General features: G+C 41.6%; 5 protein-coding genes across 7 annotated transcripts; 2 read left to right on the top strand and 3 right to left on the bottom strand.

Moving 5' to 3' along the window:
* On the top strand, nt 1–2,337 carry LOC135341368 (uncharacterized). The gene is made up of 2 exons (XM_064537898.1): nt 1–76; nt 152–2,337. The coding sequence occupies exon 2, from the start codon at nt 892–894 to the stop codon at nt 2,050–2,052; it is 1,161 nt and encodes a 386-aa protein (XP_064393968.1). The 5' UTR covers nt 1–76; nt 152–891; the 3' UTR covers nt 2,053–2,337.
* On the bottom strand, nt 2,112–6,625 carry LOC135341405 (ubiquitin-fold modifier-conjugating enzyme 1). Its single transcript, XM_064537944.1, has 6 exons — nt 6,423–6,625; nt 6,302–6,369; nt 3,858–3,921; nt 3,720–3,796; nt 2,377–2,467; nt 2,112–2,325 (listed from the first exon to the last, which is right to left on the bottom strand). Exons 1-6 carry the CDS (start codon nt 6,543–6,545, stop codon nt 2,236–2,238), a joined length of 513 nt encoding a protein of 170 aa, XP_064394014.1. The 5' UTR covers nt 6,546–6,625; the 3' UTR covers nt 2,112–2,235.
* On the bottom strand, nt 6,625–9,581 carry LOC135341372 (cystathionine beta-synthase-like protein). 2 transcript variants are annotated; one of them, XM_064537902.1, is made up of 12 exons: nt 9,439–9,581; nt 9,126–9,248; nt 8,887–8,999; nt 8,572–8,706; nt 8,359–8,508; nt 8,038–8,264; nt 7,907–7,987; nt 7,612–7,850; nt 7,295–7,498; nt 7,044–7,149; nt 6,897–6,981; nt 6,625–6,830 (listed from the first exon to the last, which is right to left on the bottom strand). In XM_064537902.1, the coding sequence occupies exons 2-12, from the start codon at nt 9,242–9,244 to the stop codon at nt 6,745–6,747; spliced, it is 1,545 nt and encodes a 514-aa protein (XP_064393972.1). In that variant the 5' UTR covers nt 9,245–9,248; nt 9,439–9,581; the 3' UTR covers nt 6,625–6,744. The 2 variants fall into 2 exon arrangements, with proteins under 2 accessions (XP_064393972.1, XP_064393973.1); XM_064537903.1 differs by having other exon boundaries at nt 9,464–9,581.
* A 519-nt stretch (nt 9,582–10,100) lies between these two features.
* LOC135341402 (selenoprotein S B-like) lies at nt 10,101–11,493 on the top strand. Its single transcript, XM_064537940.1, has 7 exons — nt 10,101–10,262; nt 10,316–10,442; nt 10,500–10,656; nt 10,715–10,802; nt 10,938–11,018; nt 11,073–11,160; nt 11,253–11,493. Exons 1-7 carry the CDS (start codon nt 10,257–10,259, stop codon nt 11,270–11,272), a joined length of 567 nt encoding a protein of 188 aa, XP_064394010.1. The 5' UTR covers nt 10,101–10,256; the 3' UTR covers nt 11,273–11,493.
* LOC135341364 (uncharacterized) lies at nt 11,455–14,855 on the bottom strand. Of its 2 annotated transcripts, none has more exons than XM_064537892.1 (11): nt 13,864–14,855; nt 13,719–13,813; nt 13,450–13,654; nt 13,282–13,398; nt 13,098–13,232; nt 12,936–13,037; nt 12,723–12,890; nt 12,521–12,623; nt 12,374–12,466; nt 12,235–12,288; nt 11,455–12,167 (listed from the first exon to the last, which is right to left on the bottom strand). In XM_064537892.1, the coding sequence occupies exons 1-11, from the start codon at nt 14,812–14,814 to the stop codon at nt 11,659–11,661; spliced, it is 2,532 nt and encodes an 843-aa protein (XP_064393962.1). In that variant the 5' UTR covers nt 14,815–14,855; the 3' UTR covers nt 11,455–11,658. The 2 variants fall into 2 exon arrangements, with proteins under 2 accessions (XP_064393962.1, XP_064393963.1); XM_064537893.1 differs by having other exon boundaries at nt 13,450–13,651.
* Between the last annotated feature and the right edge of the window lie 84 nt (nt 14,856–14,939).

Here is a 14,939-nt window from a genome sequence, read left to right as displayed (position 1 = left end):
CCCATCTTCCTGTCAGAGCTAGATAGTCAGTGGCTATAAAATACAAAATCCAACAAACACAGCTAGCTAGCCACAGGTAATAAAAGCTAGCAGTCTAGCTATGCCAACATGATTGTTCAGAGTCCATTACTATTAGTTTTTATCTCACTAGGTGCAAGTTTTGCAGTCACTCCACCCAGACAAGATGCGTTTCACAATAGAGATTTGGTGAGTGCAAACACACACAAACAGAGTGACGGCCAAGTATGCACAAAACTTAGTGGATTTAAGGGCACTGTGTCTTGCAATAACAATGAACTCCGCGTTTTTGTCGGACACTGCCTTGGCTACATTGATTCAAATAGGTCGAACCTACAAAGATTTGTTCTGTCAAGGTGCCCCTATTATGCTGGTACAAAAACTAAGAAGCTGTTTACAAAAATAAATATTACGGATTTATCTGCAACCACAATAATAGATAGCTTCTGTAGTGATATATCTGACAATAGGAGACAATATCCGCTGTGTGGACGCTGCAAGAGCCAATTTGCTGTGGCTGTTCTCTCACCTAACTTTGAGTGCAAGGACTGCAATAAACACAACTCAACAATAGAAAACTACCTGAAGTTATTTGGAGCGACCGTCTTACCCTTGACAGTCCTCTTTTTTATAATTGTGATATTCCATATAGGCCTTACATCAGCACCTACAAATGCATACATTTTCTTCAGTCATGTGATAACAACGAAGCTTAACGTTCTAATTATCGAGAGCGCTTGGACAATTCAAACTGATTCCGATATCTCAGAGAGACTGTCTAAACTACTTCTGTACCCGTTGTACATCTGGAACCTAGACTTCGCCTATTACTTCAAAACCGATGGCGCATGCATTGGGAGAAATCCAAAGATAATGTACATCATTGTTATGGAGTATATCTATGCCCTATATCCAATGGCACTATTGCTACTGACATTGATCCTTGTTAAACTACATGGACGAAACTGCAAGCCGGTAGTATTTCTATGGAAACCATTTTGCTATTTGTGTGTCAGGCTGCGTAGAAATTGGAATGTGAGAACATCGTTAATTGATGCCTTTGCTACTTGCATACTGCTCAGCTACAGTAAATTGATTGATACATCACTGGCGTTAATTAATCCAAATCCTGTTTACGACCAAAACGGCACCACTGTGTACAATACACTGCACTATGATACAAGTACAAAATTCTTATCCACTGAACATTTGCCGTATTTTATAATTGCAATAATGGTACTATCAACGTTTGGGCTGCTTCCACCAATGTTGCTTATTCTGTACCCGTTCCGCTGGTTTCAAAAACTACTGAATGCTTTTCGACTAAACCGTGTTCAGAGCTTACACATTTTCTTGGATGCTTTTCAAGGGTGCTACAAAAACGGTACTGGTGGAACTCCAGAGAGACGATACTTTGCAGGCTTCTACTTCATTTTCAGAATAATCGTCATATTTACAACTTCTTTCGGATACGCAACTTTAACCACTACAATAGCCATACTCACAATTGTCTATGCAATTTTCTTGTGTGTAATAGCAATTTTTCAGCCTTACAAAAAGAAATTCTACAATATCCTAGATGCTTTTTTCTTTCTCATTTTAATTATTAACAGCAGCAACATTATGTATTCTCTCAGCTATGCACTAACAAGAAAACATTTGCCACCTGTGATCTGGCCATTCACATACACACTCCTGCTAATACCCTCAACATACATGGTGCTATACATACTCTATTGGATACTGACACGATTTCGAGCAAGGTACTGTCAAAGATGCCTATTGCGAAGACTTAGGGGCTCAAGATTTTTTATAGAGAATGAGGGGCGACATGACTCAGTCACAGAGCACTTTGAATCGACACTTCACACATCTTTGGAGAGTGTTTGCAACAGTTTTCCAGATCGAATAAACAATCCGTATCGATACAGGCCACAAAGCCCGGGGATTTTCAGGCAGAAAAGTGACTCAATTAGTGAGCGAAAACAGAATGGAGGAAATGCTTACACACATTACGGAGCTATCACATACTAGCTAGTGTAACAATAGATACTAGTTAGTAAACAAAGCTATAGAAGGAAAACTTATTCACATTTGTTTTTAAATTATACATTTTCACTTTCATTGACAATAAAAACAAACCAACACTGTTATGATAAGCACATCTATTTACTAAACTACTGAATGAAACACAAGAATTTATAAAATTTGTTAATGTTATTGTTCTTGAGTGTCCTTTTTATCTTTGTGTGAAATTATACCTTTTTCTATCAGATCAGGAATCTCAACAGCTAACCACGGTCCAAGCTGAAAATTACATCAATTCCTAAGCTCATTGGTACTATAGATTAGACTTACTCCCAACGCCATAGCATGAGCAATTCCAAACTTTGGTATATTCCGAGCCCACAATGGCTTAAAGTGATCCGTTAAACAAATCTTACCGCCTCTGCAAAAAAAACATTTTAAGAGTTAACATAACTTTCAATACAATTCAGTCTGCCCTAAGATCCCAAATCATGATAATTATGTTGTAAGACTGCAAGTGCTACAAGTAGCCTTATGAATACATTTACACCTCGGTGCGCATGTGCAAGCGAGGTATACGGTTAGGTGTAGTGTGTTTGTGTCTGTCCGTGTAAACTGCTCAGGGATTGGAAGTGTATGGATTTTTATTCCCAGATTTTCATAATAATGCTTTATTTACAAAATAAAGCTTCATTCTCGAGTTATGCCTAGTTTTGCTTACTTAGAATGTTATTGCAGCCTTTTCAGAAGAGTGCGTAGCAAAACTTGTCCATGGAGTGTTGCTACTCTGCTTAGTAGTTAGCTCTACACTAGAACGCTAGCTATTGGTAGCTGCAAAAGTGGGAAGAGAGCTGCAAGGCTCTACTGATGCAGCAGCCATTAGCTTTTAAACTTTGTACTTTTGGCATCCTTTTTAGCATCAATCATGGTCGATCATTTCCCACTCTTTGAGTTTTCCTGTGATCACAGATTAGCCTGCATGCACAGCAAAATTACTGTAAGAACATTATGCAATAGCTTCTTGCTTTATGTTACGTAGTTTTAACACATCCACCGAGGGAGGCATCAGCACTCGAGATGCTTTCAGTTATTTCTGATATATGAAAGCACCGCGGGTGCTGATGCCTCAGTGGCCTACGTGGAGGCACCAAAGATGAAGCTAGCTATTCAAAAATTGGGAAATGATCAACTATGATCGTTGCTAAAAAGGATGTCAAAATTAATGGCTGCATGAAACAGCAGCTTTGAAGCTCTTTTCAGCTACCAATAGCTAAAGCAGAGCTAACTACTAAGTAGAGTTCATGGACAGTTTTTGCTACGCACTGTTTTGAAAAGGCTACAGTGGCATTTCAAGTAAGCAAACCTAGCTTATAACTCGAAAACGTGACTAAAAGCCTATAGAAACTCTTACTTGCACTTCATTGCTCCTTGAACAGCTGTAACACTCTACACACACACACAGACACACCGTATACCTCGCTTGCGCATGTGCACACCGAGGCATAATAAAAAGGCAATGTTTTGGTTACAAAAAAGGGTGACCAGCAGTGTGGGGAATGTATTCAGGTCACGTACGGTTAGGTTCCAAACTTCCTCTAGTCAGGGCTGGTTCTGGCCAACTAGCAGTTAAAATAAAGGCTCCACCCCCAGATAGAAAGATGCAATTAACATACCGGAACATTTTGGCTGTCTTTCCGTCCAGTTCAGGCAGTGCTATCTCTGGAGCAGTTGCAGGGTATGTCACTGGAATCTGTGGGAGCATGCAAGTACCAACATAATATTACAGTGCGCAATGTCTGATCCTTACTCACATCAAACTCCACATCAAACTCATACTTGAGTAGGTTATGAATGCACCAGCATTTCCCAAACCACCTGTGGAAATCAAAACACAGCGAGTCAACAGGGCACTAATTCTTCCAGCGGTTATAATTATTATACACAACAGTGAGCCCTAGTGTGTCAACATTTCAGGAAAGCTCGTTACATGTAGATGTAGATGTAATCACTCATTTATACAAGAGCAGCTAAGGACTTTTTCACTATAAAAGTGCTATTCACAGCATTGGGTGTTTAATAACGGATTTAGAGCGGACTGTATGATGTATCGTAGAAACTGGATTATTAGCGCATGCGCTTTTAGGGTCAATAGCAGAGCTCTATACGCTTATATCCGAGAATGCGCCTATAATGCAGTCATTTTGAGCCCCACCCAGCAACCGGATGTCTCTGTGATGAGAGCTGACTCGCAAGCTGGCTAGAAAGTGAGCAAGCAAGGCAAGCAGGCAACCCTAACTGGATCTATTATGTTACAGTTCATTTTACAGTTCATTTACATCATTTAAATTCATATTATAAAAACATTCATATTGACCAGGAACTTGGAATAAAAGGATCTCATCCATGTCTCACATTCTCTCAGCATGATCAGACAAGGTAACAGCATGCCCAGAGAGTCCTTACAGATGGATATCACCAGCTATATACGTGGCTATCATGCACTGTACAAGCTCGAGGTACAAGCTAGCTAACTAGCTCATAGATTAGCTGAATCAATTCTAAAATAACCTCGCATAATTGGAAAAGCGCTTCAATTCGAGTATAAAAAGCCTGCAGTTGAGCATGCGCTTAAAATAAAGATACGCTTATAATCGAGTAAGCGCTAATAATCCAGTTTCTACGGTAGTGTATTGTATAGTAACCCCTAAGCTACTCCTTGGTTTTGGTCAACTTTAACAGATTGAGAAAAATACGGCTGAGTATCTATTGCATGGGTGATAGTGTGCATGCAGGGGCATGCAGGGGAGGTAAGCCAAGGTCAACAGGGTCACTTTTAATGAAAACATTAATCATCTTGTCCTGGGTTTTTGACCTTTGCTTGGATATAGCCGGCTACCATTTCTGTTCAGAGGAGGTTGGAAGGAAGTTGAGATCACGTGCAAAAATATCAAAGAGCTATAAATGTGCTGAGTCAGCGCTATTATTATTGTGTTTAGTCAGCAGTTTAGTTATAAGATATCAAGAGCTAGAGATGAGAGTTGAAGATCCAGAGGAACACCTACAAGCCAGACTCCTGTTTAATCCAGGAAGAGAGAAGTTTCATCTCCGTAGATCTAGTACTTTGGCTAGGAGAAACCTTAGTAGAAAATCAGAAGCAGGTGCAGTGATCAATGTTGTACAGCTTGGAGTGAGGAAGAAGTCAGACTGCTCATTTTCTTGATGCCCAGTAGCTATCTATGAAACTGCTGACTAGACATAAAAATAGCGCCGACTCAGCACATTTAGAGCTTTAATTGATATTTTTGCACGTGATCTCAACTTCCTTCCAACCTCCTCAGGTTTCTGTTGCTCTTGATCGTTTATTTTCCTGCTTGGAAGCTTGCTATACCTAGATCTATCCAGCACAGCTAACCAGTACATCAAAATATACCTTAGCTACAGAAGGCTCATATTCTTGTGGTTTCAAAGAATGCATGGTCATAGGTTGCAATTAAATTTGGGATCTCTTCTCTCAAGCTGGGGCGCGATAGATCAACTGATTTTTACTATGATTTATGAAAAGGATGAAGCTAGTGGTGGTGTATAAACCCAGGGGCGCGAGTACATGTAAAACATAAGCCCGCGTGGTGTTTTAACTTTTGACATTGGCGTACCTCCTCTGGTTACTGCATTTATTCATTCTCTGGAATCAGGGGAATCCCCTATCGTTCTTCATCAGGAGATCCTGCTTCTATCTAGCTGTGGCGTATAATTATGCCCTCTATTGTGTTAGTCAAGAAGGCTTGCACACTATAGTCTGAAACCAGCTAGAAGAGGCGCTCATCTACCCCTACAATGGTCGTATGGTCGGGATGTCTTGGTTCCGTACAGGATATGGCAAGTATTTGTGCTTCCTATGATACTTCAACTGCTGCTTGCGAAAACAACCCGGCCATACAACCATCGTAGAGGAGCCTCTTCTGGCTTTAGACTGGTATGCAAGCCTTCTCGTAATAGATGGAATAAACCACAGCTTCAAGGAACTCTGTCATGGAGACTAAGTATTACGGGACATATTCCTAGTAAACAGGCTAGTTTTACGTTCGTAGTACGATTGCCCATATTTTGTGTAATTTGAAACGCATGCGCACTATCACCCATGATATAGGTACCATACCCTCTTTTCGACTTTGACCTATATAGTACCTAGCGTTACAATAGAAAAGCTGCTCAATGTCTCGTCCTCACATTTGGGAAATTCTCTACCATAGCATACCTTGTCCCGTTCTTGTTTGATTCTAATCTGAACCAATCATTGTCTGCTTCCTTGTTATTGCTCACATACTATGAGAACACAATTTATAATGTGACTGAGCTGAATTGAAAATGTTGTGTACCTTAATCAAGCTCATGTACTCTTCCTTGAGCCTGGTGGCCCACTCATCCCCATCCCTGGGGCTGGCCTTGGTCCTCAACAGAGGAATGGAGGCTAGAGTCTTCTTAGTAGCTTCATCCACCATGACTAGCTAACTTATAATGTAATACGATACAGTCACGTTTCATACAGTCGACACGTGGAAATGGGGTAAAGGGTCGGAATTCTAAAAACAATAAGGTGCAATTAGTAAAGTCTCACATGCGCACAGTACAGTCAACAAAAATGCAGACCTTAATATTTATAGATGGGTTCTAGCTAACAAATTCTAGCTAACAAATTTGTTAGTTCTGCTTGCAGAGAAAAGCAGCCAAGTCTATGCTGGTCACCAGACGCTCAACCACTTCACAGCTCTTGTCTGTACCATCAGCTATAATTATAACAACAGAGAAAGGTCATTTATTACTGTTGCAATAAAGAATTCTTTACTACTTACTGCATTTCTTGGTGGTTGTTACGAGAGCGAAAGAGTCCAACTCCAGTATCTGAGATACCCTCCCGATACCAGTTCCTACATCCACCTGCACACACAGAGTGTATAGGTAGCCAACGCCCAACATCAATAGAGAGTTATTCAACCTACAGTTTTGTACTTATTGACTTTGGCTTTGGTAACTGGGTCTCCACCGGACACTGCACCAGATACTAGCTTGGAAGTCAGCTCAGAAATGGACACCACTCCAGCAGCCCTACAGTTTAGATAAACAGTGTGACCGATACTGCACTGATAACCAAGCAATTGCTTAGCAACCTGAGGCCCAGGTATTTGATTGTTAAAGTGATAAATTTATTTTATAGCAGTAATTAACTATCAATTAACACAATTTTGTTTACCTTCCCTCAGAGTCGACAATGGGCAGTTGGCTGGTGCTGCCTGCCTTGAGAGCAGCCACAGCCTCAGAGCAGGTACTCTGTGGAGATAGCTTGTTGGAAAGGGGCTCACCAAGAGAGGTTACTGGCACATCCCACCATGACGGCTTGGAGGAGGGGTCCATAAAACCATTGTACTGCATCCAACGGTCATCAACAAACTTGGTCCTGGGAAAAACACGGAAAGACTCACACTTTATTTCTAGTGGGGACACAGGTAGTTTCGAGGGCTAAATTATACCTGAGACAGTAGTGGGTTGCTAGATCATGCAAGCACTCACAGATAGTTTCTGATTGAGTCAGGTAGGATCACCACACATTTCTGGCCAGCTTTGAGAGATCGAGCAGCCTTCACGGCCACACTGAGAGCAGAGCCACTGGACCCCCCTGCCAGTAGGCCCTCCACTCGAATCAGCTTCCTGGCGTAATCAAAGGTCTCCTGGTCGCCACTCTTGTACCACTCGTCCACCACTGAGCGATCAAACACTGTTGGAATAAAGTCGTATCCTATGCCCTCCACCTATTTAGAGACAACAATTCTTACATCATTGAATGGAAACATCATTTAACACATACCTGATAAGCAGTTCCTTCTCCAGGTACATTCAGTTCATCGGGATAAGCCAGAATAGAACCTTCAGGGTCAACACCTACCACCTACAAAAACATCATGACTGACATTGAGACTAAATAATCTTTGCACCTACCTTGACGTTAGGCAATTTCTCCTTTATTTTCCTGCCTATCCCAGCCACGGTGCCCCCAGTGCCTGCTCCAGCAATGATCATGTCTAGTTTCCCTCCACACTGAGCTATTATCTCCTCTGCTGTTCCGTCGTAGTGAGCGAGCGGGTTTCCAGGGTTACGATACTGATCCAGGATGTGGGAGTTGGGAATTTCATTCTTTAGTTTCCAAGACACACCAACGTGGGATTCTAAGGTGAGTTTAATAGATAGACAACATTATTTTGTTACTGTTGTGTCTGTTACAGAAATACACGGTACATGAAGGGCTACAGAATTGCATACCTGGAGTGTCGAAAGCTGCTTCCGTGGGAGTGCGTATGACCTCAGCACCCAGAGCCTTCAATACAGAGATCTTCTCATTGCTCATCTTCTCAGGGATGCAAATAATGCACTTGTAGCCTTTGACAGCTGACACCAGAGCTAGTCCAACACCTGAGTGTGTGTAAAGGGGTTCCATACATTCCATGGACACTTGGAGACAAGCAGACACTCAACCTGTGTTTCCTGAGGTGGGCTCAATGACAGTGTCGCCTGGCTTCAGAATGCCATCCCTCTCAGCCTCTTCAATCATTCTGTGCCCAATCCTGTCCTTGACAGAGCCTCCAGCATTGAAGAACTCACACTTGGCCACTACACCACAGTAAACACACGGTTCAATTGCTCACATAAATTCAGTCACACAGCAATTAAATTAACACTGTGCTTGTAAATGAGTGTGAAACCTCGTTGCTTGCAGCATAATTAGGTCACTAGGAACAAACACGTTTGTTCCTAGTGAACGACAAAAGCACAGACTGCAGTGTCACTTACAGAGCTCACACTCGAGTCCCTCCATCTTAGCAATTTTGTCGAGTCTCACGAGAGGAGTGTTTCCCACCATCTCCAGGACAGTGGGCATAATGGAACTTCCCACTTTTGGCTCACTGCAACCACCAAAAAATGCTAATTACACTAAACACATACCAAGAAGAGAAACCACAAAATTTAACTGAGCAGGAACAATCAAATAAGGCTTGTTCAGACCACTGCCAAATACAGACCTCACTCACTGTCTGGGCAGATTTTGATGGGGAGACTCGGACTGACTCTTACCCAGAGCCCAGGTGCACTTTGGGGTTACATTGGGTGGGATGTAGCCTTCAGGCATACTCTTCTTTGTTGCTGCCATGTTTCTGCAATTGTCAATGAAGCACACAGTGATGGCCACAACAGTACGTACACGCACGTAGCTAGTGAAAAGCTACCATTAATAATTAAGGCCTTATTGATATAATTATATCAGTCTAACCACAGCCATTGTTCTGCTGGGTAGCTCGATCTTTGGTTAGTAGCACACACTACAGTACAGTTTCCTTATCCTACCAAATAATTATATCTCTTCTTCCACCTCTTTTTTGTGTGTCCAACTTTATATCTTTGTTTTTAGCCTTCTGCCTATGGCCTAGCCTTGGTTTTAATAGCTCACTCGTATATTTATACTCGAACATAGTCTCATGAATCAGCCGCACCTTTGGTGTCCACCAAAGGTGCGGCTGATTCATGAGACTAACACTTTATTTTCGAGGAATTAAAATTTCGCGAGGATAACCCCCGGTAGTCTACAAAAATTTTTTTTTTTTTTTTTTTTTTGATAATATAATACTTATTGCAAGTGAGAAGACAAAAGACAAAAGACAAAACAAAAAAACAAACTAAGAAAAAACAACAAAAACATGTGACATAATTTTATAAAGTTCCTGGGTGAAAACACATGTTTCAGACCGATAGCACCCGGCCTTCTTGAGTTGCTAGGTCAATAGTGCCAGTGTCTAAGGCCTTCCATGGTGTGGTGGTGGTGAATGACTTCCTAGAGCCTCTGATGCACATAATCTCTGATCTTATATGAGGGAGAAATTTAGCCTACAAATTTAGTCTACAAAAATGCACCTGGTATCCGTGTAAACCCGCGAAATTTTAGTAGCCTCGATTTCAAGCCGCTTTGAAGTTCTATTATTATATCTAATTAAACAAAGATAAATGACAAAAAAGCAACTTTAAAATTCAATTTTTTTGTGCGGTACGTGTACGTGTACGTGTCAAGCCGCAAGCCGAGCAAGTAGTATCTAGCTCTCTAGCTAGCTAGCTAGCTAGGAGACAAGCAACCTCTCTGATTACTAGATCCGTCCAGATCAGCTTTGATTATGTCGGTAAGTTTCTTACTCAAGTAAAAAAAACATTTATACAAAGACATGATCTGTAGGATGCAGCCACTGACAAGAGTGGTGGCCAACCAACAGACAGTGGTCAGGACAGCCCTCCTAGTGAAGACCCATTAACTTATTCCTTCCTCCCCGGTGAAACCGTCTTATACTACCTCTACAACAATGGTGAGACAACCGCGCACGCACACACATGCACACGCACAAGTACACACACCACTGCAGGTCTCTCTCTACTGAGTGAGTATGGTTGGTACGTTCTTCTAACCACTGTCGTACTGGCCCTTGCGTGGTCGAGACTGAAACCTCACTACTATCAGTGGAAGAAAAAGAGAGAAGACTGGATCGATGAGCAAAACTTTGACCCCAATAAGGCTGAAACGTGGGCTCTAGTTTATATTCACTATAGCATTGACTTCACCTTTACCTTTAATTTAAAGTTATCAAGATGCTATGTTGAAGGCCAGAGCGAGAATGCAGCGAGATCTGAATGAGCAGGCGAGGGTGTACCAGGAGCAGAAAGAAAAGGTGAGGATTGTGTCATTGTTGTAATGTTTCACCAATAGCTGGCGAATGTTCCCTTTTGTGTGTACCACCATAATTCACGAGGCTCAGGATTTTATACATAATTATTGTAGCATTATTTTTATGCTGATTGTGCAGAAAGAAATAGAGGAACGGGATGAGAGAATCAAGCAGTGGGAGGAGTTTAAAGTGGTTTCAACCAAAAAGTCTAAACCAAAAGTAGGTCTTTGTGGTTTATTAAGGTTACTAACCCACTGCTTGTGTACCCTCTAGGACAAGGGAAGACCCACTCCTCGTCAAGATTACTACCCACTGGGAGGGGGCGGGGCCGGAGGAGGGTACAGACCATCAAGGAGAACCGGTGGGTTATATATATGAAATGATGCATTTGACAAAGGTCTCAGTAAACATTGTATAATTGCAACATTTTGTTCTCTCTTTCCCCTCCTACAGTGGGCAGAGGTGGTGGATGAGGTTAAGCTTCCCTCAGAAAACATGCCGAGCATCTTATGAACTATTTGGTGGTGGATACACAAACAATTAGTTGTCATAACAACCATATTGTCTTCATTCATCCTTTTGTTTTTGTGTATTCATATGAAGGGTGTCTCTCAAATTCTCACTGAAAAGAGGCACTCTGATGTTATCACCAGCATTAATTTCAACAAAAATGTTTTTGTTTTATATATACATATATACATGTTATAATTATTGTAAATCAAACAATAAACAGTCCAGCATTATTAAGATAACAAAATTGTGATGACCGTGCATAAGCAACATTTAATATAATCAAGGGGATACGCCCTTGATATAATGTTAAGTGTAAAGAAAACCAAACAAAAATTAACAGTCAGCATTAAGATAACCAAATTGTGATGACCGATGCTGACAGTTGCAGTGTCTTCATATCTGGTAGATATGTGAGAACAGGGTTGTGTTGCTTAGTTGTTAGCAGTGCAATATCGTTAGAGTTACGGTTGTTTGTAACAAACGAGGGGCTCACAACACTAGCAGCAGTCGATGAATCCTCCTCTTCGGAATAGCCTGAAATTCTTGAGACAAAAGGGCTGTCAATGCCAGAATCCTCACTCAGGGATGAGCTCTGCCTCTCCAATGACACAGCTGTTTCCTCTGTAGCAATGACGTTTCTAGCGCTGTACATGTTCCTTCTGTCACAGTTAGTACAGGTACAGCCTCTACGACAACAGGTTGAGATACGGAATCTTTGTCGATAGCATTTAAGGATAACTGTGTATCCAACGGAGGTGATGCATATGAGTGAAACGAGGGCCCCACAGACGTACACAATCCACTCCCAGTATGCAAGAGTCCTCGAGCAACCGTAACACTCACAGTCCACTGGCTCTGTATGGGGGTGAAATAGACATGAAACAGGTACTGTACGTACATATTCTTTATCAGTCACATTTACCTCTTGGGTATGGCCCTGTTATGTACGGAATATGTCCAGGAGTGGTATCAGCATCTGTACAAACATGAAGCAATTTGTCGAATAAGGAAAACACCTGCCCATATACATCTGCACGAATAAGTACACAGTCGAGGCTTACAGCTGCATGTTGATTTTGCAAATCCTACTCTTTTCCTCTCTCGATCAAACACTGTAGTAAATCCAAGCATCACATTCCCTCCAATCACCATGCCTGAGGCCATAAAGAGGAAGTTCAATTGATTGCACCTACCGACCCCCAACACACCTTTTTGGCGGCTTTTTATTCCCAAGACATAGAAATCACACTGAGGTAGACATTCAGTTTCTTCCATCTCTTCTTGTGAGCCAGACACCTGACGGAGGTATGTCTGAGGAATGATAACCATAGAAATAATAAAAGCTCAGCAAACATATGGAGCCAAAAATGTTACGACTTAATCGACTAATTCAATTAGTTAATTCAATACCTGTGGAGTGACAGCCAATGCAAATTCACTGCTGGAGTCCCCATCTTCAGCGAGTCCAATGTAGAATGTCGGGAAGGCCTCAAAAAGAACGTCTTTACTAACAGTTGGCCAGGAAAGCTTTGAACCTCCTTGCCAAAAACTATCAGGCACTTCCAAAGGCACATGTTTCTGCATGATTTATTACTTTTGTTGATGTTCATGTTATTTAATTACCTTGAAATGTTTCTTAAAAGCAGCCACTATAGCAGCGAATGTGTTGTATGGAAGATAAATGTCAGTGGTTCCCGAATCCACAATAGCTTTGTCATTGTTGAACTGAGGAAAATTAAAGACAATTAAAGTACGTACCGTAATACATTCATCATTGTTTTATACTTGACTACAGTGAAGGTCTATCTTGACATCTCCAATGGTTAGGTTTGTCACCAGCACATTGTAATAGAGCTCCTCGACTACACTTGTGTACAGAATAGGTCCAGTGTATAAGGTGTCACTGATGTCACCAAATTCCTGCACCCAAAGCAGTACAGTCCATAGGATAGTTACGACTTTAACGTACCAGTATCCCTCCTTGGTTAGCAAAGTTTATTGGTGGGCAAATCCTCAGAGCAAACATGTCATTAAGCCCTGAGAATTGATGAAGGACACTCCAAAAAGGTGTGACTGAAGAGTCGGGCTTAAATCAAATTACATATTAGCTGCAGCTGCCATAAAACCAAGCGTTTACCTTAGCAAGAGAGTCATAAGCTAGTCCCAATATCCCCACCCACTCGGCTCCGGGTATGAAGAACATACTTGAGGACTGTATGAGTGCAAACTCCACCTCAACATTTGGAGCGCCTCCAATCGATACAACATCCCGCACTAAAGTTCCACTCCATTTACCACCAGAATAGGTCACAGTCACTGGCTTTTCAGTATTGGTAAGACTACTATACAAAGAAAATAAAACTGAAACCTACCTACGCCTTACAATTGCAAGCACGCATTGCTTACTCTTGTGTGAGTGTGTTGAGATGCTCTTTAACTCCTGGTAGTGGAGTAGCAGCTACAGCTAGGTTGGAGCTTCCAGTATCAACAAGCATACAAAACTACGCGATAAGTTTATCACAAAAGAACAAAAAAATTAATTTTAACACACCTCTTGTGTAGCACCTGATTCTCCAAAACTCATGTCAGCACAATAGCCAGTGTTAGGGCCTCCTTTCAGGTCGACCACAAACGACCTCAAGCTACGTTTAGCTCGCTTGAGTGCAACATTGGCTGTGTCTTGGAGTGTTTGGGTAGCAGCTGGCATACCTTCAACCATGACTACAACGTAGACCAAGACCATGCTGCAAACAGACAAGATATAGTCATAACCGTTTCTTGTATCTGCGGAGAGCCTTAATGCAGTATCAGTAGAGTTAGATAGTGAAACATTTTGGGTGAGTATTCTGTTAGACACAATCAAAAGATAAGTGCTTTCAGGAGATTTCAACAGAAGGTGGCTGTTATCTTTTTTGTTGTTTACTTTTTTGTCGCTTTTTGTTGCTTTGTCTTTAGGTAAATTAACAAATGAGATTCCATTAAAATCCACAATGGGGATATCAATATCTATGCAATACACAAGGGGCTGCTGATCAATACATTTGATTTCAAGATATGAGGTAGTTGCTAGCTGCGGAGCACTCATTTCCCAGTTGCTAGAGGCATATTGCAAATAGGTTACAATTACTGCAAAAGTGAAAAAACTTTTTTGCCTTATAGTGTTAGCAAACACCGATTGTTTTTCAACTTCTCGCTCAGAAACAAAAATTGGGACTTCGGTGAAATAAACATTTTTCCGTATGCTCACAAAAAACCGAAGAATCGTAAGCTCATTAGTAGTGCGCAATACTTTGCCAATGACGATTGAAACGCTTGCAATCATTCCCTCATCCAGAACCTCAACATTTATCATCCCAGCTCCATAGTGTGCAAACACTACAGCAATACGCAGAAAATCCTTGCATGCATAGCTAACAACCATAAAGATGACATCATCCAGAGACAGCTCTTCTTTCTTAGCAGATAAAGCCATGCTATTGCTAAAAGTAGCTTTGTACAACATACAACCGGTAACCACTCACTCTGTTTACCACAGTTTAGGAGGGGAAGTCCCAGGGGAGTCCCCTCTACATGTACTCTCGTGTGCAGGTCAGGAGTAGTCTCGAATACCCGCCTCAACCTAGGCGG

This window comes from Halichondria panicea, chromosome 9 (genome assembly GCF_963675165.1).
Source record: "Halichondria panicea chromosome 9, odHalPani1.1, whole genome shotgun sequence".
Taxonomy (NCBI): domain Eukaryota; kingdom Metazoa; phylum Porifera; class Demospongiae; order Suberitida; family Halichondriidae; genus Halichondria; species Halichondria panicea.
Note: the sequence above shows the minus strand (reverse complement) of the source record. Positions and strands in the feature narration are given on the sequence as shown.